The sequence below is a fragment of the Tauraco erythrolophus genome, chromosome 6 (genome assembly GCF_009769465.1).
Source record: "Tauraco erythrolophus isolate bTauEry1 chromosome 6, bTauEry1.pri, whole genome shotgun sequence".
NCBI classification, from domain to species: Eukaryota; Metazoa; Chordata; class Aves; order Musophagiformes; family Musophagidae; genus Tauraco; species Tauraco erythrolophus.
The window spans coordinates 35407840-35434274 of record NC_141470.1 but is presented as its reverse complement, the minus strand read 5'-3'; the positions used below and the strand labels follow the sequence as shown (position 1 = coordinate 35434274).

At 43.5% G+C, this 26435-nt stretch overlaps 1 protein-coding gene across 1 annotated transcript; it reads right to left on the bottom strand.

The window, feature by feature from the left end:
* Positions 1–6: 6 nt before the first annotated feature.
* On the bottom strand, positions 7–25671 carry ARG2 (arginase 2). The gene is made up of 8 exons (XM_086613130.1): positions 25555–25671; positions 25311–25383; positions 9129–9306; positions 8104–8263; positions 2935–3029; positions 2705–2809; positions 1118–1254; positions 7–213 (listed from the first exon to the last, which is right to left on the bottom strand). Exons 1-8 carry the CDS (start codon positions 25669–25671, stop codon positions 8–10), a joined length of 1071 nt encoding a protein of 356 aa, XP_086469256.1. The 3' UTR covers position 7.
* Between the last annotated feature and the right edge of the window lie 764 nt (positions 25672–26435).

The window sequence follows — 26435 nt, the reverse complement described above, 5'->3', positions numbered from 1 at the left end:
TGGGTTCTTAAATCCTCACTTGCTCTTCACTGTCAGATTCATCTGGAGAACTGGGTGTTGGGAGTTCATCAAAAGCAGCGTGCGCTCCTTCCCTTGTCTGCCCAAAGCACGTTGCTATCACGTCGACTGCAAGACTAGCAGTTGCATTCACTTCCTCTTGAGAAGCTCCCAGCAGCGGATTGACTTCAACCATGTCTACAGCTGAAAGCATGCCTGTGAAAACAATTTACAGCTTTGTTACTGTGAAAGAGGGTAAAATTTCTAATAGTGTTTCTTTTGCAGAAAGTCTGATATTTGAGCTTGTGATCTACTCTACCCCTTAGACAAGTAAAATTGGCTCTCAAGTGAGGGATTGTTCTTAGATGCAAGTTTGTTTTTAATTACTTACATCATCACTACCTCACTCATTCATGCTTTTAGCATTCAGGAAAAATAAGTTTGATCTTCCATATACACTTATGAGAGGAATGGTTTTTAATCTTGTCTCGTCCCAGTCCAAAAGTTAGGGGATATAAAATAGTTTCACCTAGTATTTTTTGCCATCCTGTTCAGGATTCTATTGACTCTGTTGTCTGGTTGGGATTTTCTTCCTTCTTTTGCTGCAAATAACTCATGGTTTAAACACACTAAAAAACTCCATGATGTAAGGAGGAAAGTCCTCATATATTGAGTCAACTGCAGTATACTTAGTGAAAAAGCTTGATTTGTTAGCCTTGAATCCAGAGTGGGAACTTCAAACTGTTTAACATTGTTTGCATCCATTTTTTTATGCAAGATGCCCATTTTTTTACATCTCACTTCACGTGTTTAGGAATAGAGGACAGTATTATACAAGATGACTGAGTCATTTTTTGCATTAGTTGTTAACATGTTATTTATTTTATTTACTTTTGTTAAGTTGAAGTTGTTGATGGTTAAGCTGCTTCCAGCACCTGGGGTATTGCCCAGCCATAGGACTTTCTTTTTCCCTTACCGAAGGTTGAATTGACTTTGTAGGCACCTTAGCTTTGACTACATTTATCTTATTATCTAGTTACAGAGGAAAAACATAACCAATATGAGCTTCATGTAGTTTGTCCTGTCCTTGCTTAGTCCAATACTGCTGGTCAACTCCTACCTGTGTTGTGTATTTCCTCCACGACGTACATGCCTTCTCTGTAAGTCAGTCCACCTAGAACAGGAGTCCCAGTTGCTGGAGCCAGCGAGGGATCAAAAGCATCAATGTCGAAACTCAGGTGAATAGGTCTCTGTCTCCTGAGACAGAATAAAACAAGAAAAGCAATCTCAGAACCTTTAACTTTTTCCACTTGTATTTCTTATTCTTCAGGCTGATCAGCAAAAGTAGCATCGTGCTCCATGATGCTAAAGGTTCCCCCTAAGTGCTATACCATGTCTTATATACAGTTGGAATTTGTTTGTGTTTTTTTTTTTTTAATATGTTTGGACTCTGAAACATGTCTTAGCTCAGAACTTTGCCCAGTACACACTGGGAAAACAGATGTTTGTAGTTTCACTGAGCATCCACTCAGATGTGTGTACTTCAGTGGTAACCATCTTATCTGATGTTTGTCTCCTTAGTTGGAAAAATGCATAGAAATGTACGATACAATCCAGCCTCTTCTCCTTTTGTACAGAAAGCCAGGGTGAAAGGCTGAAACATTGATTTGCATGGCAGTTAGGATGGAGGAAGCACCAAGCTTGAGGACTTCATAGACAGCTCATCAAGATGAATGGGGCATTCTGCATTTTTCAGGTCAATAGTTGAAGGCTGCCTCCAAACTCTGCCATGTAAGTCTAGGTGATGAAAAAGTGAACGATAATCTCAAACGTAAAACATTAGTTACTTATTACACGAAGTTTGGCAACCAATGACAGCTTAATAAATTGGACACAGCTTGTCACTCAGATGAGCTATTTAAGTGGTAGACCGTGTACTTCCCGCTTACTGCAGATGGTCAGTAGGGAGAAGTATGTGGATTAGCAACTTCTTTACTTGGCATAGCTGCAGCTAGGAAGGGTGAGCACAACTGTAGATACAACAGTATGCAGCACAGATACATGGACCTTGTTCTGCCCTGTGGTGAGAGGTTACTCTAACTGATCCTCTCCATGTATTCCTAGACTAGCATGATTTGCTCCCTGGTCTGGTTCCCCAAACTTGAATAAGGTTAGCAAAGACTTCAGTATTGAACTTAAGTGAGGGAGTGGTTACAGCAAACTTCATTAGCTGAACTGAAAGTGGCAGTTGTCATCAGGACAGCATCTGTGAACGTAGTCTAAGGAGGAAGACATCAACTGCTTCTACCTTGTGTGCTAACAGCTGAATTCAAGTTACTGTCTGTTTGCTATATATATTTTTCGAAGTATAATGTATATCCTAGGAGTTGATTGAAACATCTTGTTAAACTGCAGCAAAATGCAGAATTCCACAAGAAACACAATCATATAAAACAGAGTCACAACTGTAGTGACTAACGTAACCTGTTTGTAGCTTTTTGGCAAACACTGTGAAATGGTTCCAGTTCAAGATGTGGAAGTAGAGGACCAAAGTCAGTGCTAAGACTTTGCTATTTAATGGATGCTGTCACAGTTCTGTTAGGCCACCTTACATCAAGAGTGACCTTCACTTAAATAACCTTCAGGAAAGTAGATATTAAAACCAAATGGATTATAAGAGTAGTTTAAACAGATAATAGTTTGTTACCTGCCCATCAGTTGTTCAAATGTTCTTTCCATAACTTTCTGAATTCCAAGGCGATCAATATCTCTCATGGAAAAATACTGGATGTCATAGTTCTTCAAAATATAGCTGTTAAAATAAAATTTAAAAGAAATCCTTACTGGTCTAAGCTTATATCTATCAACCCTTGTGAACAAGGAAAGAAGCTCATGATTTCAGCCTTTACAAAAATCCTTTAATCTAAATCAACTTACTATTCAGCAGGATCCACATCCCTTAAACCAATGTACACAATGTCAGATGCTGAAAGGCAGGGCTTTAGCCAGGAAAAGCCAGGAAGTTGCGGTACCTGCAGGGAAAGGTTTGGTAATTAGGTTGGTTTAATGACATATACAACAAAACTGTATTTAATGCTTCCCTCAAAACAGTTTCCAGTTTGAAGAGGAGGAATTAAAAGCCCAATTCTGCAAGCAATAGGTAATTAGCATCAGGAACTGTAAGGGGGAATGATAAGAAACTGGATACCCAGATGTAGGTCACTTGCGCAGTGCCTTTCATGGCAATGCTGTGTAACTCACCCAGTACATCATACTTCAGTGGAAGAATCTTTTTGGGAGAATCATCAAAAAGTCATGCAAACTTTGTTGCAAAAGCAACTTTAAAGATGGACGAATTCAGAGTGGGACATTAAAAAAAAAAAAGCATGACAAGAAGTTGGGCCTCCACATGGGGCTATATCATACCGTTTTTAATGTAGAACTGAAAGAGCAGGTCTAGCAGCAAGTGAAAGATAATGAGGTCGTCATTTTTCAGCTTTGGTTATTAAGTAGTCATGGCATGCAATTATAAAAATCCTTCAGTTAGTTAATATCTACCAATTTTAGGAGTGCTTTAAATTAACTCAAATTTCTCTTCTTCCTCTCCCAGTTCTAAAAATGGCTACAGCCAACACAGCTGTCAAGCAGCAAGAAGGCTTTGTTACCCTCTCGTACTTCTCAATTACCAATTATATCCTAGTTACAACACTTAGATTTGTTTTTAAAGGCTAACTCACCCATAGCTATAGTTAATTATGTTGGGATTAAATAAGCTTATATAATAAAAGTATTTGTTACTCTGGGGCAATGACGTGAAGGTTCTGCAGTCATGAATTCAGAAGAGGGATAAATGAATTGGCAACCACTAGGAAAAAAAATTCCGGTCTTAGAAATTAAGCTGTATCTGCAAAACCCATCACCATACCGTACAGCTGAGTATAATATTGCTAATATTGTCAGATACTCTCTAGTATCAATGATTTCGTAGATTTAATACTGACATTTTTAATGATACCTCTTCCTCTTTAAATAAAGCAGATGGAATGCCTTAGGTTCCTTTGGTAGGCTCTGTTTTTACTTTGTTGCAATAGAAGATGAGTTGCTGATAAAGCAAAGCCAAACAGGCATTTTCAGGGTAAGTTATTAATAGCAGTTTATGAGTTTAGTTTGAATGGTTCCAGGAGCCCTGATGCTAATGCTTGCTTTGAGGGATGCCAGTCAAAAGGATCAGTCATAAATATTTTCCCTTAAAAGAACAAAATTAAGTTTAAAACTTTTTTAAAAACACTAAGGTGCCACCTTGCCTTGAGGAGTACAAAGCAGTGCTCCTGTGAAGCTAACTGGACAAACAAGTAGCAGCTGACAGCCTGTGAATGGACTGCACAAGCGCCACCAGGGTTTGTTCTACAGCAACCTGACCAAACACGTTGTTTTATTTTATAGCCAGATGCCTCACTTTTGTACTTCATGTTGTCTGCTATGTGGAGACATTTAATTCAGTAGCGCATTGCCCAAGCTCATCAGCCCGAGATACACAAGGAGTTCTGAAAGCAGGTGAGATAACGCCTAAACTGAGGGACTTGAAACAGCCCTGGGGACGTCTTGGCAGTTGTGCTAATTTAAGCAGTTGCTGCCACATCAGTTCCCCCTGTTATGTTGTGCCAGGACAGCTGTTTGTAGGGTTATACAGTGAACGAGGGCTAGGACTTGATGTGTCTCAAAAACTAACCAAGCAAAGAGACAGTGCTCCTGACAGTTCTCATGCAATCCAATCCCTTGGAAGGTTGAGTTGCTGGCATGGAGTCAAGAACAGTCTAAACAGATTGTGCCACCAGGAGAGATGTATGTTACACAACTACCTCTGTCTCGTCCTCTTGATACAGAATAAAGAACAAGGAGCCTGGAGATGCTGGAAGAGCAGTAACAGTTAGTAGAGATGGGTGGCAATGAATCAGGAAGATCAAATGTAATCATGCAGGCTGTTTTGCTCTCTTCTTATATCCTCAAAGGAGCTCTTGTTTCTCTGTGGTTCTACAAAACACTCCAGACAGGGAGCCAAGTGCTAACTAGCCTTCCTGAGACTATTAAGTTGATGACCAAATCTTGTGACCCAGAGAGACTGGTGGAATTATGGGAGTCCACCTAGAGAAGCATACACACAGATGTGTCATGGTGGGGAGGGGTTGCTCAAAACCCATTCCCAGCATGAGTAAAAGCAAGGCTGGAGGACAGGCTCACTGCAAAATCTCTTTTGGCCTCTCACACTGCTATGCTGTGTACCCTTTGACAAGCTAGAAACCTTCTTGAGAAGCAAAGTGCAATGGAGTAGTTTGTCTGTTGCTTTGAGAAAGAAGTTACGCTTAGCAAAGCGTAGGACTAGAGTAGCCCTTCTTGCTGGTGGCAGACAGTTTTAGGCTTCAAAAAGAATCCTTGCAAAGCAGTCAGGAAAGAAGGAAAGTAATCTTTTTCATCCTGTTATCAGCACAGCTGCGCTACTGGATGAGAGTGAGAGAACGAGCCACATGCACCTGTTCACAGACAGGTTCCCTCTGGCGAGTCAGACATAGCCAGACGAGCCATTGTCAAAGGCACATCCTACTACTGCTAAACAGCTGCTTAAAAATTTATACTGTTGCAGAAGCCGCCTTGTACGAGCAGGACAGATGTTGTTTTTCCTCCCTCTAAACAGGAATACAACCTGGTAAGAAAGCCCTCTAAATGAGTACACGCTTGTTTGTGTGGCTGCAAATGGTGATATGGGGCTTGTGTCAGCTGTTTCTGCATAGGCTTCCTGACAGCTAGAATTTAGGTGGGCTTGTGATGAGATCTTATAACCATCACCATACCTGACAAACTCACCTCTTCAGGGTAGCCTAATCTTAACTATTTCTTTGCTATTGTTGCTGGCCAGAGGCCTGCTCCCTGCACTGATACCAGGAAGTTCACAGTATTCTTTTAGTAGTGCTAAAAAAGAAATACTGCTTTTCTGTGCTGCTCAAGAACCAGAGGCCAGCAGACCAGAAATCAACAATGTATATACACAGGGAGCCAATGAAATATTTTTTGTCTTGCCAGCAAGAGGAAAGCTTATTGTGCCTTTCTCTTCCTTCCTCAACTATCAAAGAACTTCGCTTTGTTCTGTTCTCACCAAGACAAAAACTGTTCACCTTAGGTGAGTTCCAAAATTCCCAAAATTTTCTCTTGCTCTTCTTATCTCTCCTGCAGAAAGAAGTGGGTGCAGTTGCCAAAAACAAAAAAAAGTATCACCCCGTTAACTTATGGGCAAGAAACTAGAAACACAGTAACCTTTTCTAGTAACCTTCTGTTGTCCCAGGGGTATGCCATTAATTTTGCATTACTTAGGGAACTCTAGCATGTTTGTAGAGACCATCCAAGAATTATTAGAAAGAAAAAAGTACGTAAAAGCACCAAATGACTCTATTGACTAGTGCATGGAATTCATTCAAAAGAATTTGCAGGAGAAAAGCAGAAGAGATTTCCCAGATGACAGCAATATTGCTATGCCGAACAGGTACTAACGAAATGGTACTGTCAATAGCCAGAAAGATGTTAAACATGCTTGATCTTACTTGGAAGAGGCATACTTCCATCAACACAGCACCCCCAAAAGTGAGCGAAGATAAATGGCTATCAGTGCAGGGTCAGGTTTTCTGCCGCTCCAGCATCTGTTCTCAACCTGCAGATGCTGCTCACAGAATCATAGAGCAGTTTGGGTTGGAAGGGACCTCAAAGATCATCTAATTCCAGCGCCCCTGCCACAGATAGGGACACCTTCCACTAGATGAGGTTGCTCAAAGCCTCATCCAACCTGCCCTTGAACACTTCCACGGATGGGGCATCCACAGCCTCTCTGGGCAACTCGTTCCAGTACCTCACCACCCTCATTGTAAAAAATTTCTTCCTGATATCTAATCTAAATTTGCCCTCTTTCAGTTTAAAGCCATTGCCCCTTGTCCTGTCACTACACACCCTTGTAAAAAGTCCCTCTCCAGCTTTCCTGTAGGCTCCCTTTAGGAACTGAAAGGCTGCTAGAAGGTCTCCCCGGAGCCTTCTCTTCTCCAGGCTGAACAACCCCAACTCTCTCAGCCTGTGTTCATAGGAGAGGTGCTCCAGCCCTCTCATAATCTTTGTGGCCCTTCTCTGGACCTGCTCCAACCCAATCCTGTTCCCATTCTCCAGCCTAAGCTTCAGCAGAAGCAGATTGCCATATCTAAGTTCCTACTGGAAAGTCCTCAGCCATTAACAAGGCACAGGCTGCCACTCCAGTGTGTCCAGTAGATGCTAAAGGTACCTGTATAGGGAGATACAGTCTGCAGCTAAGCCAAAAAGGGTACGTAGGCCTTAGGTTCACCTACTGTTTAGCATCTTGACAGTAACGAAAACTGTCCATGCACATTCTGTGTGCCCCAGTAAACAGCTCTTTTTGATGATTTGACCTCTTTCCAAGACAAAAGACTGTCTCTTTAAAAGCACCTTGTAAGCAGGTACACCTGTTCTCATCCGTAGTGTTTGCCAGTGGAGCCAACACCAGAGCAGCCAGTTAGGAGAGATCACGCAGGAACAGGCCCTGTCAGGCCCCAAGGTTGTCAAAACATGGAAAAGGCAAACTAAGCAGAAGTGTGCAAGAACCAGCTGTTACTGGAAGTGAGCTCAGCACAGCTCTCGCAGGCTCAGCTTGGGGGAGGTTCCCTCTTTTGCTCAGTTGGTAGAATTGCTGCCACTGCACAGCCCCAGCACTAACTCCACTCCTCCCGTGGGAATGGCACCACGGTCAGCTGCTACATACAACCTGTGTCAACTCTTGCTTACTGTACAACCCACAAGGGTGCTATCACAAAGAAAAACTTCTTCTCATTCTTGTTTTTAAGTGTGCGTTTATGTATATCTATATTTACATGTGTGTGCGTTTGTGTGTACGTGTGTATATATATGGGCACTTATAGACACACAAATAACATCTATTTTTGCTTGTGTTCAGATAAAAAAGGTCTGCGTTTGCAGCAGATAAGAAAACACCTCACACCAGAAAAAGTAAAATGCTCTGAGCATTTCCATGTAGGCTAACTGTACAAGCAAGATACTTACTTTATCTTGAAGCTCTCTCAAGAGAAACGAGACAGGTTGTCCATGGAGGTTTCCAGACTGAGTTGTAAGAGGGGTGTTGATATCAGCGTGCGCATCCACCCAGATCACACCAAGGTGTGGGCACTGCCGTGCGTGGCCACTGACAGAACCAAGCGCCAAGCTGGAAGTACAGTAGCAAAGTCTTTAGTCACCATTTCTCCTTCAGAACAACCACAGGGACAATGGGAAGTCCCTGCAACTTAAGTCAGCAACATTGTCATGTTTCAACACATCAGTCATCCGTGACAATAAAGGGTGCAACCCACACAAACTGCAGGGCTTGCCACTATCATGATTCCAGGAGACTCCAGGTAACTCTACAGGACTATATTAGTACTGGTAGATGAGAAAGAGCCCTTTTCTCTCTCCAGTCATCCTTCCCACACTCCAATCTTCCCCTGTTCTAGCTCCTAAAGATTTCTTAGAAAGACTAGTGTGCTCACTCATCAGTTCTGCTATTCACTCATTTTTGATTCCAGTCATGACACCTTCTCTCACAATTCATTCTCACATGCCCTACCTTCTTCAATTCTCAGAAGGTTAGTGAAAAAGAGGAGAAAGATTCACTTGTTACAAGATCTATTGCAAAATGGTCTGTGTGCGGGCATTACAAACCCATCCTAAGGGCTGACATCCTGAGAGCTGAAGGGCAAGAGCGACCCATCATTAAACATTCAGCAATAAAGAAACTGCAACAGTTCCTAAAAAGACCTGATTACACAAACTTTTCCAAACAGGAAACCTCATTTGTATGTCTGCAGATCACAGAACAGTCTGGAACTAAGCAGTACTGTCTTAGAAGGTCAGATTTTTGTAGCTGTTCCACTCTAAAAACCCCAGCAATAAAACCAAATGCTGCTACCCTATGGTACTGCCAGGAAATGACCCCAAGTTGTTCCCGCCATCCTCTTACTTTTAAATTAAATTCTTATATTCCAATTGTCAGCCTGCAGCATGCACCACTAATTGCTTCTAGTTCAGCTCACCTGTGATCACCTCCTACAGTCACACAGCTGTGTCCGGCGGCTACTGCTCTGCTTACAGCATCAGCCAGTACCTGGCTGGCTAAACCCACGGACCGTGGATATAAAATCAGGTTGTTGTACAGTTCATCATTGGGAACTTGAGTGAAATTCAAATCTCCAAAGTCGTACACTTGGCATCCTGGAAACACAGAAGAAAAACAAGAAAGTGAGTTACTTAAATAAGTGCCCAGAGAAACTTTCAAAATATAGTCTCCTCAGAAAATCAGTTGGGCAAGCATGAAAGAAACAACGGGAAGGGAATGGATTCATTTGACTATCTGCATGCCCTTGCAAGCAACTGTGTCACAACTTTACAGATCAGAAAGCAACATGATACGACAATCATAGAAAGTCACCTAGAAAATCAGTTTGTTTTTTAAATTATTATTTCTTGGCAATTTTAACATGAAAAAGTACAGTTTGCATTGCTGTCTTCCTTCCCAATTAAGAGCCTTAAATGAGCTCAGTCGCTCAAAGATGCCCAAGGACTACACATTTCACTAACTATACCTAACAGTTACTTTCCATTTTCAAACCCCACAAAAATCCAGGCACAAAAGTGCCAAGTTACCAATAACAGAAATTTTCTTACAATACTTATAGGTAACTCCATGGAGGATGCACTAGTGCTTTGTAAGAGAACCTATCCGTTTTCTCAACCCGAGATGTTCTAGAAGGCATTTCTGGGGCTTTAATCCCAACTCCCTTTTGAGATCCTATCCTTGCCAGTTACAACTTAATTGGCTGCTGAAGCCTGACAACATTCTGGGTCTAAGACTCAGCCCTTCCTAAAATGTATTTCTGCCTACTTACCCTGAAAAGAAGTCACTTCACCAATTAGGAAACAAGGAAACATTTTTGAGTGTTGTTTCCCCTCTTCCACTCAACTGGGGGCGTATTTATTAGTTGGCTGCATTTAAAGTTTAATTCTCTTTCATGCACATTACAGAGCTTATCCTTTGACTTACTGTTGTCCGATACCATGTGCTTTCTTAACAGTCATTTAGATACCAAAACTCTTAACAGTATTTTGCAGGCCAGAGCCTCTCAGTTTCACAGAGGGCTGTTGCTGCAGGCACTGATGAGGACTGTAAAGGCCACAAGGTATTTACAACTACACCAATAGTGGCTTAGTAAGTCAAGACCACCCTGAATACCAGTCATGCCTGTCTCCATTTGCTCCTCAGAATCACTTTGCAGTTCAAAGCATCCAGGCTAGAGCTTGACATTTTGCCTTTAGCCATCCTATGCCTAACAGAGCAATTTGAAAAATTAAGGCAAGCAAATCAACATGAAGAAACAGCCCATGTGTGGGGCTCCAGGTTTCCCGCCTAATTGCCATTAAACCATTAGTCTAATGTCTAGGAAATAGGCTCTGCAAATTTTTTGGTGGAAATAACATAAAAGTAGCATTGACAAAAACATTATTATTATAATTTCAAAAGGAGTTTTGACTGGTGAAAAGAATGCAGGAAAGTGTTTGAGTCACTTGTGAGAATTAGGTGGCTGGGAAGTAGGCAAGGACCCTTTTTATAGCAGAGACATAAATGGACCATACGTCAGGATATTTGCTAGGACAGGACACGTCAGCTTAGCACAGCTACTTGACAAAGGATTAAATAAATATAGTCTCAGCAACTCTGTGAGAAAACACATTATCCGCAGAGACTTAAAGCAGTAAGCAGGACTGTGACAAACCACTCACTCGTTTTCAAAAGGCAACACAGGCACACAGCAGCAATTTTTTCCTCCCTTAGGCAATAATTAGTTAGCCAGCAGGATGATGGTGCTGGAATTTTGAGCCCGTTTTGTTAAGATTTGAATGTGCTATCTGATCTCCATGTGACCACTACATTTTTTTACCCTCTGTCTGATCAGAAAGGAGTTGCGAGTTTTGAGAGATGTTCAGCATTTTTTTTTTTTTTTTTTTAATTTATATCTTCCTGCAAGGCTATTTCTCATGTATATACACACTTTGCTACATATTTCAGTATTTCAAGGTTTGATGAAAGTACATGAGTGTGTCCAGGAGACAAGTTTCAGAAGTAAGACTTAAGACGTGGCATCATTCGATAGGTATCACGAGCTTTTGGAGATGCTGTACAAGTTCGTAATACCTTTCATAGATTCATAGATTTCTAGGTTGGAAAAGACCTTAGAGATCATCGAGTCCAACCATCCCTAATCCCCATTAAACCATATCCTCAAGTAGCTCATCCACCCTATTCTTAAACACATCCAGGGATGGGGACTCAACCACCTCCCTGGGCAGCTTATTCCAGTGGCTGACAACCCTTTCAGAGAAGAAATACTTCCTAACATCCAACCTGAATCTCCCCTGACTAAGCTTATGCCCATTTCCTCTTGTTCTATCACCCATCACTAATGTAAAGAGCCCTTCCCCTACCTCCCCACCATCTTTTCTCAAGTATTTATAGGCCGTAATCAGGTCTCCCCTCAGCCTCCTCTTCTCCAGGCTAAACAGCCCCAACTCCCTCAGCCGCTCCTCATAAGTTTTATTTTCCAGCCCCTTGACCAGTTTAGTCGCCCTTCTTTGGACTCGCTCCAGGAGCTCAATATCTCTCTTAAAGCGAGGGGCCCAAAACTGGACACAATATTCCAGGTGCGGCCTCACCAGTGCCGAGTACAGGGGTAGGATCACTTCCCTGCTCCTGCTGGTCACACTATTCTTGATACACGCCAGTATCCCATTGGCCTTCTTGGCCACCTGGGCACACTGCTGGCTCATATCAAGCCGGTAGTCAACCAACACCCCCAGGTCCTTCTCCGCCAGGCAGCTCTCCAGCCACTCCTCCCCGAGCCTATAGCGATGCTTGGGGTTTTTATACCCCAAGTGAAGGACCCTGCACTTGGCCTTATTAAAGCTCATGCCATTGGCCTCAGCCCAACGATCCAGCCTGTTCAAATCCCTCTGAAGGGCCTCCCTACCCTCGAGCAGATCGACACAGCCTCCCAGCTTGGTGTCGTCCGCAAATTTACTGAGGGTACATTCAATCCCCTCATCCAGGTCATTGATAAAGATGTTAAACAGAACTGGACCCAGCACTGAGCCCTGGGGAACCCCACTGGTGACCGGCCTCCAGCCGGATTTAGCCCCATTTACCACCACTCTTTGGGCCCGGCCATCCAGCCAGTTTTTAACCCAAAGGAGGGTGTACCTATCCAGGCCAGCAGTTACCAGTTTCTCCACCAGAACACTATGAGAAACTGTATCAAAGGCTTTACTGAGGTCTAGGAAAACTACATCCACAGCCCTTCCCTCGTCAACCAGGCGGGTCACCCTGTCATAGAAGGTGATCAGGTTCGATTGGCAAGACCTGCCTTTCATAAACCCATGTTGACTGGGCCTGATCACCCGGTTAACCTGTATGTGCTCATTAATAGCACTCAAGATAACCTGTTCCATGACTTTGTCTGTCACCGAGGTCAGACTGACAGGCCTGTAGTTCCCCGGATCCTCCTTCCACCCTTTTTTGTAAATGGGGGTAACATCTAACATCTTTGATCTAACACCTCTGACATCTGTGGGAAGTAAATCTGCAGTTGGGAGCTGCGTTCAGTGACTTACACATTGCAGGACAGCACATTACACAACGTAACGAAAGGACTGCCACTTATGTTTTGTTCTCTCTTACAAGACATACAAGCATATCACAGTATTGTTACCCATTAAAGGATGGAAAAAAATGAACGGAAACTATATCATGAAGCTCCATCTGAAGATCAGTGTAAAACAAAGAACCAACCACGCCATCTTTCATAGCACTTCAAGGAAATGCTTAAGATTCTTCAGGTTATGGTCAAGACAGGCCAAACATGGCAGATTCTAGAAAGTGTGTTTAGAGCACCCTCCTCCCAGTCCTCATTTGTAAGGCAAAAAGACCTGGTTCAGCTTCTGAATAAAAAAGCCATTCCTTTCTTATTATCACATCAGGTTCATACAGCTTACAATGTGGGTATGGTAGAGATGGATGGACAGACACACACTTCTGGGGTCCAGAATTCTCCTGCATCAAGATGCCTCTCTCTAGTTATTTTTATAAGAAAGCCTAATGTCTGTTAAAGACAATAGATGCCTTCAGTTTTTGTTACCGTCTTCAAAAGTTTATTGTTCAGATAGAGTTCTTAAACCTTGTAGCAGCTTCTTTTTTTCAGCTTTGTGCTTCCCTCTTTATTTAGGCCCACTGTTTTTATATGCTTGCAGAGGACAGCTCAAGTTTCCCAGGGTGATATGAATGTTTTCAGCCCACTATCCAATATTTATCCGATTAAGATACAGTTAATCTCAGATGTACGCACTAATCCAGTCCTCGAACATTAATAATATTTTTTCTTCCTAATTTTTTTTTTTAAGTGTGCCTCGAGTTTTGAAAGCTATGATTAAATGACCTTAGGGCAACAGGAAAGCTTTGTGAATAGATAGCAAACAAAAAAAAATAACACTCTCAGTACATAGATAAAACCATGTCTCCTGAAGTGACTAGAAGTGTATGTGTGTACATATATTTATTAGAATTGAACAGATACTGAAGAGATGAAATTCAACATGTACATTTGTCTTGATGCTTACTGAACAGCAAAGAAATAGCATTTATGTCAAATTATTAATTATTGATGTATTTTCTTAGCTTCTATTTAGAGGGTTGCAAATACTAGCCCAATACTTAAAGACTTTAATTGATTTCCATTTCATCTGCCTGCTTGCACATAGTTTGATTTAAAGAAATTAAACCCCTAACTATTTCTCAACTACAATATTCTGCCCAGCATAGAAACTGCTCAATGGACAGACACACTGTGGCACAGTGTGATCTGGTGGATCTCGCTGTTACTTGGCCATTAGATAAGTATTTATATAATCCACTACACCAAACAATATGCACTTACTTTCTTTGGTAGTTGTGGCACTCTTGCTTTTAAGATACTAATAGCTAAACGAAAGCTTTTTAAATCAGCATAGAAAGTTAACATGAAGAGTATATATGGGCCTTTTAAAAAGACAGTAGATCTAAGTTCTGAAAACTACAAAAAGATGTGGGCAGACAGGAAAGCCAGCTTCCTTACATTCATTAGAAAGCATAGCATCCACACCATTTGTCAGTGCAGCAGATGAGGTCTAGCCAGGATTGAAGATCTTTTTAAAGGAAACACTGCCATACAGTACTTGCAGACTAAACACCACAGTCATTTTGCTAGTTACTAAATAATATGAAATTAAATACAATCAAAAGAAGTCTTTTGTTCCACTTTCAAGCTCTAACAGAAATTACATTCAAATGGAAAATATATTCTGTTTGATTCATTACTCAGTTATCAACAGCACAGAAAATTTCTAACAACCAAGTCCATACAAGTCAGCTCCATCAGCACTCTGGCTCAAAAGATCACTTTTTGAAGGGAGGAAAACCAAAAGACAGGCTTGATTCATCCATCTCAGTTACAGGAGCTTGAAAGAGATACGAGGGAGATAAAGTTGTCCATCTGAATATGAACACACATTATATTTACATAACTAAGATGCATCTATGCAAAACAGTCCTCCTGGTAGTATGATTGATTAGTGTGCGAAGGCAGCACACATCTCTTCTACAATCCTCAGTGGTTCAGTGCTCCCCTCTGACAGAGTTTCATCAACAGAGCTGCTTGGGAGCACAATTCAGTCAAAAACTAATGCATCAGCTTGAAATAGTTTGTACAGTAGATCTTTCCTATGTCAGCTTCTTTCGACCAGAACAGGCTAGGGAAAGGTCACATAGGCATTTAACCAGCAGACCAGGGGATGGAGGGCAGTCATTTCTTCAGCCAGAACCAGAACTTTACCTGTATCTGGTAAGAGAAATCAATGTTTTTCATAATTAGGAGCCTAACTTATACTTAGGGAAAAAAATGGTAGAAATACATTTTAAGAATTAAATTAAGAACATATTTAAGAAAATAAAAAGTTTCCTGCATGCCTTTTCAAATAAGCTATTAATGTAGCACTCAGGCTCAACCCGGTGATGCTTATAACTGGGACATAAGATGCCCTTTGGCAAGCTATATGACAAATGGTAATGTTGACTTCCTATCATCTTAACCAAAATACAGCCCATTAATTCAGTACCAACAGTAGGCAGCTGTTACTATAGTCATTTCCCTGCACAGACAACTTTATTTTGTAAAAGCAGGTGGCTCGTAAGTCTGGGGGCATTTAGTTGGAAAACATCTGGGCAGCACCAGGGAAAGCTTCCCTCCCATCCTCATCTACTAGGATACTGCACCAGAGCCAGACACAGCAATCTGACAGTGGGAGATTCAGCTTTCAAAATCCAGGCTGTTTGCTGACATTGCCCAATGGCATGCTACTGCAACAGCTCTCCTAGGCAGCAAACACAAACGGGAACAAAAGCATGTGGGACGTGAGATAGAAATGATCTCCTGACACTGCCTATTTACACTGGATATTTGTGAACTAGAGGCACAAAAAATAAATCTTCAATTAATGGGAAAATTAAATCTTTCCTCTTCCAGGCTTGCAAACCCTGCTGAACTACTTTCAAAGGAATCTGGATCAGTTATTAGATCTTACTTCATACTATGTGTTACATCATAAAATCACTCACATGAAAGCATCGCTCCTGCAAACTTTTCTCAGATTACAGCCCATTTAGTGAATCTCTACAGACACAGAAAGACTTTTCGGGAGGAATGAGTATTATGAACAATGTTTATAGACAAACTTCACATTTACCTTCCTGTGAGCAAAACAAAGGGCTACAAGCTGTTACCATCCTTCTTTTCAGTATAAACTCATTGGCTTATGGTACGGACTTTGTAATTCTTTCTCAGAGGCACTGTCAAAATGTTGCACAACAGCAAACAAATGACTCAATTCATTATGACCAGTACATTCTGAAGCCGATTTTAATTTTAACCCTCCAGAATTATCCAGGGGGCGTGCGCACAAAGACTATAAAAACCAAAGTGCATGCTTCTGTTTCATATTAATTTGAAATTAAGCTAGCAAGGTTCCCACTACAGAGACTGAGACTTCAGCAGCCTAGTTCAAACATAACCTTCTTGCTTGAAAGTTCATTGCACAGTGTCTAATTCTCTTTAAACTGAATATGTATTTGCTGGAAGAAATCTCCTATTAGATACAGATATTTGATGGCTCAATAGGTTTCTGCCATTTCTAAAATTTCACTTCCTAAAAGGCACGTTCATGTCTCAAATTGCCACCCTGCCTTTTGGAATTTTGAAAAGTCTAGTTTAAGACAAAGTTTCTGTATCTTTACCTATTTAAAAGGCTTCAGCTTATACAACAGCAACACACAAACCCAAAGCCAATTGCTACCTCAGGTCTGTAGCCTGAAGCTGTTCCTTGCATAAAGCACATCAGGAAATTTTTTTTCTGATCCCAAATTGAAGTCACCTCATTTCCCTTTGATAACCTTTTATAACTTTAATCTCTGATGAAATCCAGTGCGCTTGACCTGAAGAGGTCTCCAAAAACGTCATTATCAGGTGTTGGGAAACATTTGCATTGTGTCTTGCATCAGAGATGAGACAAAGGTGCAGCTATTGTGGTCTGCCACTTCACCAAACCCTGCACAAGTTCTAATTCCCTTCAAATAAGCTTAACCCAGAAACAGTTCCCAATAGCAAGAACACAAGTAGGCACTTACAGCCATAGGAAGTCACAATACCAAAACAGCTCTCCTCAAAAACCACCATCTTGTGCTTTAGATTGTTACAGAAGTAAGCAGTTATTGTATTAGTTAGACAGGTAACACTTGAGAGGAAGGGAGAGCAGAATCTATCAGAGACTACTGAAGTTCTCTCCTTCTCTCTTACCAGCTGAAAAAAATAACATCAGACCAGTTTACTTCTCCATATTCAGATGAAAGTTGGGGTTTTTTTTTTGTATTTGACTTCAGTGCCTCATTCCCTGCTTTTCACCAGGTGGTTTTACAATGGAAGTTTCCATGTTCCATACAAAAATAACCCTCTACACCATATTCACATGAGCACATACCTGTTACAGTTATCTTGGTCCTGTGAGTCCACAGTGACAGGCAGGATTAAAGTTTCAAATGAGAAAATAGTAACAGATTCTGTGCACCATAAAGCAGACCAGAACCCAACTCATTACCTAAATTTTCCCTCTGTTATCTCCCTTTGTGCCCCTCCCCAGTTAACTCCTCTCCTTCAGCATCATTCATGGTAAAAAAGTAAACTGGTATGTGATCTGAACTCAATCCAATCCAGAGATAATTTTATGGGTGCAGAAATTCAACTCAGTCATGGATTAAAACTAATTTTATAATATGGAAGTATCAAGGATGAAGGAGATCACCATAAAACCAAAGAAATACAAAACCTCCAGGTGCTCTGTTTTTTGGTCCTTGAATCTAATATCCCTTTATCGAAAGATTAGGAAGAAATAATCAATTCAGATTTCCTGATCTGCATCAACAGAGCTTAATTTTTTAGATGTATTTAAACTCAATTGATATGAGGAACAATTACAATTAAAACACTGAGTGAACTTTATCCCAAATTAACAAAAAGTTTCTTTTAAAGCCAACTTCATGCATAATGTACAACCTGGAATATGCACCAGCCAAATGGGAGAGGAAAAAACAAACTAACACCAAACGAAGCAAAACCAAGCAGATGGTGTCCTACATCAGCGTGGGGAAGAGAAGAGAATCAGAACTGACTTACTGCAAGTAATGCTCCGACTCCATGTACTTTCACTGTTGGCATTTTTCTAGTAACTTCTAAGGCTAGTTGTAATCACGCAAATATCAAAGAGTACAACATTCAAAAGGATAAACCATAACTGCTGCCAGAGCACACTCTCCCACTTCTAGGAGCTTAGCTTCCCGTGCTCTCAAGATGAGCTTGCTGATGAGTGCTGTTGTGAAGAGGCAACCTAGAAAAAGCCTCAGTGGTAGCCTACCCAAAACAGCTCTCTTCCAAAGCCTCAGCAGGGCTCCTTCTGCCTGCCTGGTTATCAGAGTCAGCTCCTGGCTGCCTTCCCTCACAGAGTGGAGCAGCACCTGCCCTTGATGCATTCCGACAACTGGCGTAATTGCAGAAGCCAGTTACGACGAGTCCGTTTGACTCTGCTTTGATTTTTGTCAAACCGCTGGTCTTTGAAGCTAACCAATCGTGGCTAATCGACATTTGAGAGGTAAACAAGAACAACAGTCTCTTGGATCTTTATCCATCTTGGTATAAATAAAAAAAAAAAGAAGTCATTTATTCTAGTTCTGGAAATAAACTGCAGTACTACATAAGTATGTTATACCAATACTACTAAAAAGTAGCGTTTTGTGCATTCTTGTGCCTAAGGAAAACTAAGGAAAAAGAAGAGGATTGCCCTTTATCTGTTCTGTTTCAGGGAAAAAAGGGGAGGAGGGTGTGCCTGAGTAAAAAAAGCACATTCCCATTTCTGCTTTGTAGGGCAGAAGACTTAGCTGTTAGTCTAACATCTTTGTGCTATATCCTAACTGATTTTTTCCTGAGAATGTTCCCAGTGAATTAATACTTAGGTTTAACAGTACTGACAGCAGATGTGATCAGAAAGAAACCGTGAACTGTAGCATCCCTCATCTCAATGATGCAGAGATTTAACGAAATAACATGCTGCTTAAAACGACAGTAGTTATTTAAAATTTTGTCTGTCTCCTAGACAGCTCTCAACTCAACAACTCTCTCAACTTTATCAACAGCAGAAAATTCATAGATTTCTAGGTTGGAAAAGACCTTAGAGATCATCCAGTCCAACTGTCCCTAATCTCCCATTAAACCGTATCCTTAGTTCATCCACCCTTTTCTTAAACACATTCAGGGATGGGGACTCAACCACCTCCCTGGGCAGCCTATTCCAGTGGCTAACAACCCTTTCAGAGAAGGAATTCTTTCAAACATCCAACCTGAACCTCCCCTGACTAAGCTTATACCCATTTCCTCTTGTCCTATCACCCATCACTAATGTAAAGAGCCCTTCCCCCACCTCCCCACCATCCCTTCTCAAATATTTACAGGCCGTAATCAGGTCTCCCCTCAGCCTCCTCTTCTCCAGGCTAAACAGCCCCAACTCCCTCAGCTGCTCCCCATAAGTTTTATTTTCCAGCCCCCTGACCAGTTCAGTTGCCCTTCTCTGGACCCGCTCCAGGAGCTCAATATCTCTCTTAAAGCGAGGGGCCCAAAACTGGACACAATATTCCAGGTGCAGCCTCACTAGTGCCGAGTACAGGGGTAGGATCACTTCCCTATTCCTGCTGGTCACACTATTCTTGATACACGCCAGTATCCCATTGGCCTTCTTGGCCACCTGGGCACACTGCTGGCTCATATCAAGCCGGTAGTCAACCAACACCCCCAGGTCCTTCTCCGCCAGGCAGCTCTCCAGCCACTCTTCGCCAAGCCTGTAGCGATGCTTGGGGTTTTTATACCCCAAGTGAAGGACTCTGCACTTGGCCTTATTAAAGCTCATGCCATTGGCCTCAGCCCAACGATCCAGTCTGTTCAAATCCCTCTGAAGGGCCTCCCTACCCTCGAGCAGATCGACACAGCCTCCCAGCTTGGTGTCGTCCGCAAACTTACTGAGGGTACATTCAATCCCCTCATCCAGGTCATTGATAAAGATGTTAAACAGAACTGGACCCAGCACTGAGCCCTGAGGAACCCCACCGGTGACCAGCCTCCAGCCGGATTTAGCCCCATTTACCACCACTCTTTGGGCCCGGCCATCCAGCCAGTTTTTAACCCAAAGGAGGGTGTGCCTATCCAGGCCAGCAGTTACCAGTTTCTGGTAAATGTGAAGAAAGAAGCTAAAAGAGACAGATCTTGATGTTATCTATACAACAAATTTAGACTGTACTGGAATTCTACAAATTAGAGATATTTGACTGGCTCTACTAAACTAGACAGTCTTAAACACTGAGCTTTGAAGAGAAACAACTGAGATAAGAGCTACTGCAAAGCTAAACTAGATTCTAACCCACGAGTACTGAATTCCTGACAGATCTGTTTCTAACACAAACAGATCTTTTTCAAACTACAGTCTGTAAATCCAATCTGAATTCAAATATAGGGCAAGCAGAATGGTACAGTTTATTAAAGTCTTCAGGGATATAGGCGACTCCCTAAACATATATTTACTGGATGGGCTTATGAAAATGATTTTCCTGACACCACAGGTGTAACTCTCACTGGTCCACATCTACTGAACACCAGTACTTCATTATGCATACCTTGGTGCATAATTGAAAAACTATTTATCTTCCTCTTAAACTCTTCATTCAAGATTTAGGTAGAAAAAGGGGAGATACATGTAGAAGAAGCTGCTTCATGATTTATTATCAAGACTGAAACTACCCATGTGAGCAACACTGGTGCAAAACCAAAGTTGAATTGCTCTTTTTGACAGCAGATGTCAGTAGGAGTCGAATGGTTTTAGGTAAAGCAGAAGCATGTTTCCAGTCACACGGGGATTAGCAGCTCTGTTCCTCTTTTTGAGGAGGCTACTCCTTCCTGAGTCACTACACTGACCTCCTGAATCCTATTACTGAAGAGCTTTGTTCCAGGCAAACAAAAGACTAGTAATATGATGGTCATTCTCTTTGACAAGCCTGGCTCTACTTCTGTCTGTAAGCTATGTGTCTCTGCAGTCCACTAACTTGTCAAATCAGCAACTTGGATCCAAGCTTTGTTTATCAATTCTAGAGTAATCCAAACCCAAGTTTGACTAAACTCAGCAACCCAGCCACATGCAGCTCTAAGTAAAGGAGAGGGAAAAAAAAAAAATAAAGTTGACAACAGTCAACATACAAGAATGAATACTTGGGAAGAAATTTTATACTGAAGTTGTTCCCATTTTAGCAACAGCAGAGGTGCTCTAAGTCATCTCAAGGGCTACAGTAAAACAAGTTACCTATTACTTATAAAAATCTGAGAACAGTCCTTCTCTCCTTCAAGTAAGAGGACTAGGCAACACTCTCAATTTAAATTTGATCCGATTCTCTGCTTAATCTGCAGCAAACAGGAGAGGTCCAAGAAATTATCACTTTGAAGAACTTTGTATTTTGCATCCTCTATAGCTTAGGCCAAGTGCCTGTGTCACCTATCTTCCCCACTCCTGCCAACTAAAAGTCCAAGAGCCTCTACATATTGCACCCGTTTCTCTTTACTGCCAGAACAATATAAAACCCTGCAAGCTTTGTACCCTCTCCTCCCCCATGCCAGAGAGTTATGAGTCTCTGTTTTCATATAGCACCTTTACTTCTTTGGCAAGATGGAAGAGTCCTTTAAGGTGTTAATATTTTAGTTTCCCTTAGGAGAAGGAGCAAAGCCAAAAGACAAACATCACCAAGGTGAATAAAAAGCCCCACATGCTTAGTCAGTTATATTTTAAATTATTCCCTGCTACAGACTTGCACGCATTGCTTTTGGCTTGGGAGTGGGACACCTGCCTACATTAACTCTCCTCCCAAGTACACCTCGGAGCTACTACCAACATGTAACAGTGTTCTCTCTGCTTCTAACAAGGGGATAAGAGTCAGGTTAATTCATCTCTGACAGTCTGGTACAGACTAGCAACACCATCCGCCTCTGAGCCCCCTCCTCATATTTCAGCCTAAGCACAAACAAGCTGTTCATAGGCAGTCATCATTTTAGGCAGCCAAGAACTTATCATACCATGTAGGTATAGTCACAGCCTCTTCCAAGGGAGGGATCCTCCCAAAAAATAGAAAATGGAGTAGCAGCTCAGGACACTGCAACAGAACTATAGAAAAAAAACAGAATTTAGGATAGGGTGAAAGAAAATAAAATTCCCTCCCAAAGATACCAGCCAGTGAAAGCAAAATGCAAAACAGCACAAAAAGGAGGAAACAAAGGTCTAATGTTCTCTCTCTCTGATGTGGCTGGAGCACTACCAACGGAAGTCATTCAATCAGGCATACACACATATGAAAAGACATTTGGTTGCTTGATATTCAAAGTAAAAAGTATATACACATAAGACTAAAACAAACAAATGCAGTGCATGCATCTTGCTACTGGAATGCTACATTTTAGAGGGGACTTCAGAGCATTTTCATTTATGCAGGTCGAATTGAATTTGAATATATAAATAGAAAATGAATAAATCAAACTTTACAATTTCAGGCAAACAGAAGACTCTGATCATCAGAAATCTCTTCCACTTGAAACAAGCAAGGGCAATTTTATACAAGAGTTACTGTTAATATGGAGTTTTCGTTACAGGACCACTGCCTCCTTCCCCCATCTATACTTCCTTAGATTGCCCAGAATCCACCCTCGTTCCACTACTGGGAAGCATCCTTCCACAGCTGCCCTCATGCCTGGTTCCAAGCTTGTAACAACAAGGAAAATCATGTTTATAACACTCCTTCACATCCCAGTGGGGAACAGGGGCATGCAACAGCAACAACAAACACTCCTCCATGCACACACAGACCCAATGGACACAAATACTTCAGAAGTAGCCAATACAGATGGGAGAATGCAAGCCCCGTATCTTAGATAAATGTTATTTCTTTTTAAAGGAGAAACCTGGTCTGCTGCAGTATTATTGACTTGCTCCTGGAAAACAAGTAACAAGGTCCTATGAAAATGATTAATTCTTTTAACATAACAGATAAATAGAATATCCAAGTTAATAACGAGATTAAAACTGTTGCTCTGTTGTCACCTTCAATGTATGAGAAGAAAATTCGTAGTATTAGAAAGACAAAGAAGAAACAGCTGAAGCTTTACTGCCAGTTCAGTGCCCTGCAAGGGTCCAAGCAATGGCACTGTTATCACAGTTCTACAAGCAAAGATATCCCGCCAGCCCAGGAAAGAGAAATAAACAGCCCACACACAAACCCAATTGTTCAGTTTCTATGAACAACAAACGTGCACAATATAAAAGGCTACATGTTAGTGTCCTCCTCAATATGCCACCCTACCCCCAAGCAGATTGTCTTTGCAAGATAAACAACTCCTCCGTATATGCTGGAGACTGTCATTGTTTCCGGATGGGCCTTCACAGCAGAACCTGTTACAACCCATGTGCCATCTGAACCTGTTGGTAAGAGCTGCAGAGATTTAAGTGGCAATAAACATCAACACTGACTGAAAAAACCCTACCCCCGTGGAAGAATATGTCAGCAACAGGGAACTTCTGAAACTGCAGGAGGAAGATATCCCAGAGTTTTTAAAAATTGTAAGGGAACAGCAAAAAAATATCTCCATGTGCATTATTGATTAATGAGTAAACAGCCCATAAGCAACTAAACAGTGAAAGTATTTTTCACTTTCCTCTTATTTTTTAGTGTAACTTGCTTCATTTCTATCTCCACAACTTTTTGCCACTGGAATCCAAAAAAGGCTTGTATTCTCCTTTCTTTCTACCTTCTCCAAGTTCTATTGGAGTGAGCTTGTGTCATGCAAATAAGTTTTTCTAGGTTTTTGTTTGGTTGTTTTGGGTTATTTTTTTTGTGCGCCTTTTTTTGTTTGGTTTGGGTTTTTGCAAAAGAATGCCTACAAAATTGAAGTATTACATCTGAACTACTAGAATGAGAACCCCAAGCCTTCCAGTATAAAATTCTGTCATAAATATAAAAATAAAGTGCTGCCTACAGTCTTGTCTATAATAACATCCTCCTTTCAAACCTGGTAACTTGTTAGTTTTAAATAAACTCTAAGCTCTGTTAACATCCAGACTTGCTTTTATTCCAGTATATAAGACCTCTTTTAGACACCCTCTTCTATGTTTGTGGAGGTTATAGATCATGCTCACCAGAATTCAAATATTGACAAAGGATGGCATATGTCTCAACTTGGCACAAAACAAGACAGGAAAAGAATGTCTACTCATTTGATTGCAAATTGGGACTTTTCAGCTTGTGAATCATAACATGTGCAGGATAAGCCTACAGGGCTGCACGGAACAATAGCCTCTGCATTAAAGAGGTAGTATAATTCAGAATAAAATTGCTAGAGGATTATTAAGCAACTATTTTTCATCTGCATGCATTGAAAATCCAGTAACACTAACCACACATAAAGCAGATACCATAGCTCTTTCTGTGGTCGACCCCTGCAACCCATCCCCATCACACAGTCTTCAGTCACACTTTTTAGATTAAAGGTTCTCCAAAACAAAGCTCAGCTTTACAAGTTTCAATCCCTCACGCCCTATTTCTACTAACTGTGATATGGTTTTCTGCAGGACTCAGCTTGTAGAAGCAATAGGCAGAAGAAGCTGAAACGCAAGAAAGTGCATGGATTTTCTTGAATAACAGCAGTGATAACAGTGAAAAGGCCAGAAACTTTCCATTCACACACTGCTATTTGCAAGTGCTTTCGAAGCAAAACTTCAGGTGAGACCTTATACACAAATCTGAGGATTTCTCCAGAAAGTTCTGAATTCCATCACCCGAAAGCATTCAAGTATTTTAGGAACAAGCTAAGTAGCTGGTAATGAACATGGAAAAAGCAAACACACGATGTAAGAAATCGAGGAACGTGGTCAAGGGTATTACTTGACTGCACACACCGAGTGCACGTAACGCTTTACACGGCCTCACGCTTCTCCACCTTTTCTGAAGGCAACACGGGAACAGCACACGCTCCATAGGCCACCGAGGCGCTCGGTGCGCCAACACAGAGGATACAGGGGTACACCCGGCCGGTTCTGGGCAGCCGGAGAACACGGCGGCCGGTGAGCCGGGCGGCTGCAGCCTCTCTTTGTTCCCGGCAGCCCCACGAGGGCCCCGGAGCGGCTGCGGGCGCCTTGGGATGCCTCCCGCGCAGGAGCGGCAGAGCGGCACGCACGAGCCGGTCTGCGACAAGTCTCTCTCCCGATACCGCAGAAACGCGGCGGGCATCGCGTTCCCCCGGGCACCGGTGGCTCGGGGGCATTTCGGCTTTCGCGATTCACCGAAAGGAACCGCTTCTGCCCCACCTCCCCGGGCTCGCAGCAGGCGGCCGAGTCACGCTTCACCGAAACGAGCTGTGGAGGGGATGCCTGCCAGGGGAGGAGGAAGATGAGGGCAGCTCCGCAGTGCCTCCCCGCCCCCACCGCGCGAAGCCCCCCGACGCCGCTCCGTGCCTTACCGAGCCCGGCCAGCCGCTCCACCAGCCCCGCGGCGCGGAGGGTAGCAGGGCCATGATCCACTCCCCGCCGTTTCTGCGGGACAAAGAGAAGGGGGATGCGTTAGCCGGCGCTGCCCGCGGGCAGGTACGCGAGCCCCGCCGAGGGAAGGGAAGGGGAGCCGAGCGGCCGCGGCACCCGCCTGCCCCCTCAGCGGGGCGAAGGGCGCCTCTGCCCCCCGCCTCGCGCCTCGGCCGCGATGCTCACCTGCCCCCTGGAGAACGGGGCTCCCACCAGCGCCACAGAGTGCGCCTGCTTGGGCAGCTGGAGCCCCGCGTCCACCTGCTTGCGCAGGAGCCGGGCGAAGCTGCTGCGCAGGGCCATGATACAAGCGCCGCGGAGCCGCCGAGCGACGCCCGCCGCCGCACCGCTCCTTTTAACGAGCTCCAGCCCCGCGCCCGCCGCCGCCCGGAGCCGGGCCCCCGCCTCCCGCCCTCCACACCCCCGCGCCGCCCGGCCAACGGCAGCGCGCGCGCCCGGAGGTGTGTCCCGCTCCCCCCCCTCCCCCCCGGGAGCACGCGGCTCAGCGCGCGACCGCCTGCGGGGAGGGAGGGGGGAAGGGAAGCGCCCAGCAGAGCGGGGCGGCCACCGCCCCGCCCCGCCCCCGGGGCTCCCCTCCCGGCCCGCACCTCCCGGCCCGCACCTCCCGCGGACTAGCGCCGCGCCCGGTCCTCCTCCTCCTCGCCGGGGTTTTTCCACTTCCAACCGCCGCCTCCCCGCGAGGACCCTGTGCCGCCGCACCGCGTAGCACCCGGTGGCGGGCAGGGCTGCCGGGCCCCCCCGGGGCGGCGGGCTGCGTTCCCTTCACGGCCTTCTCCAGGCGGTCCCCCGGGGCAGGTGCCGCACCGGCTCTCCTCGCCCTGCCGAGAAGACGGGCACGAAGCATCGGCCAGGCGCGGGGCTGGGGGCAGCAGCACCGCACGCGCCGCTGGCTGGCAGAGGTCCCAGGGAATACTCCTTCCCTTGGTACTGCCCCTTCGGCCACCGCGAGAGACCAGGCCCCGGGGGGATGGATCTGAGCGTGAAATGGGGGAACTTGTAACTGTCCCGGGGGCAACCACGCAGGGGGACAGCAGTAGTACCCGCAC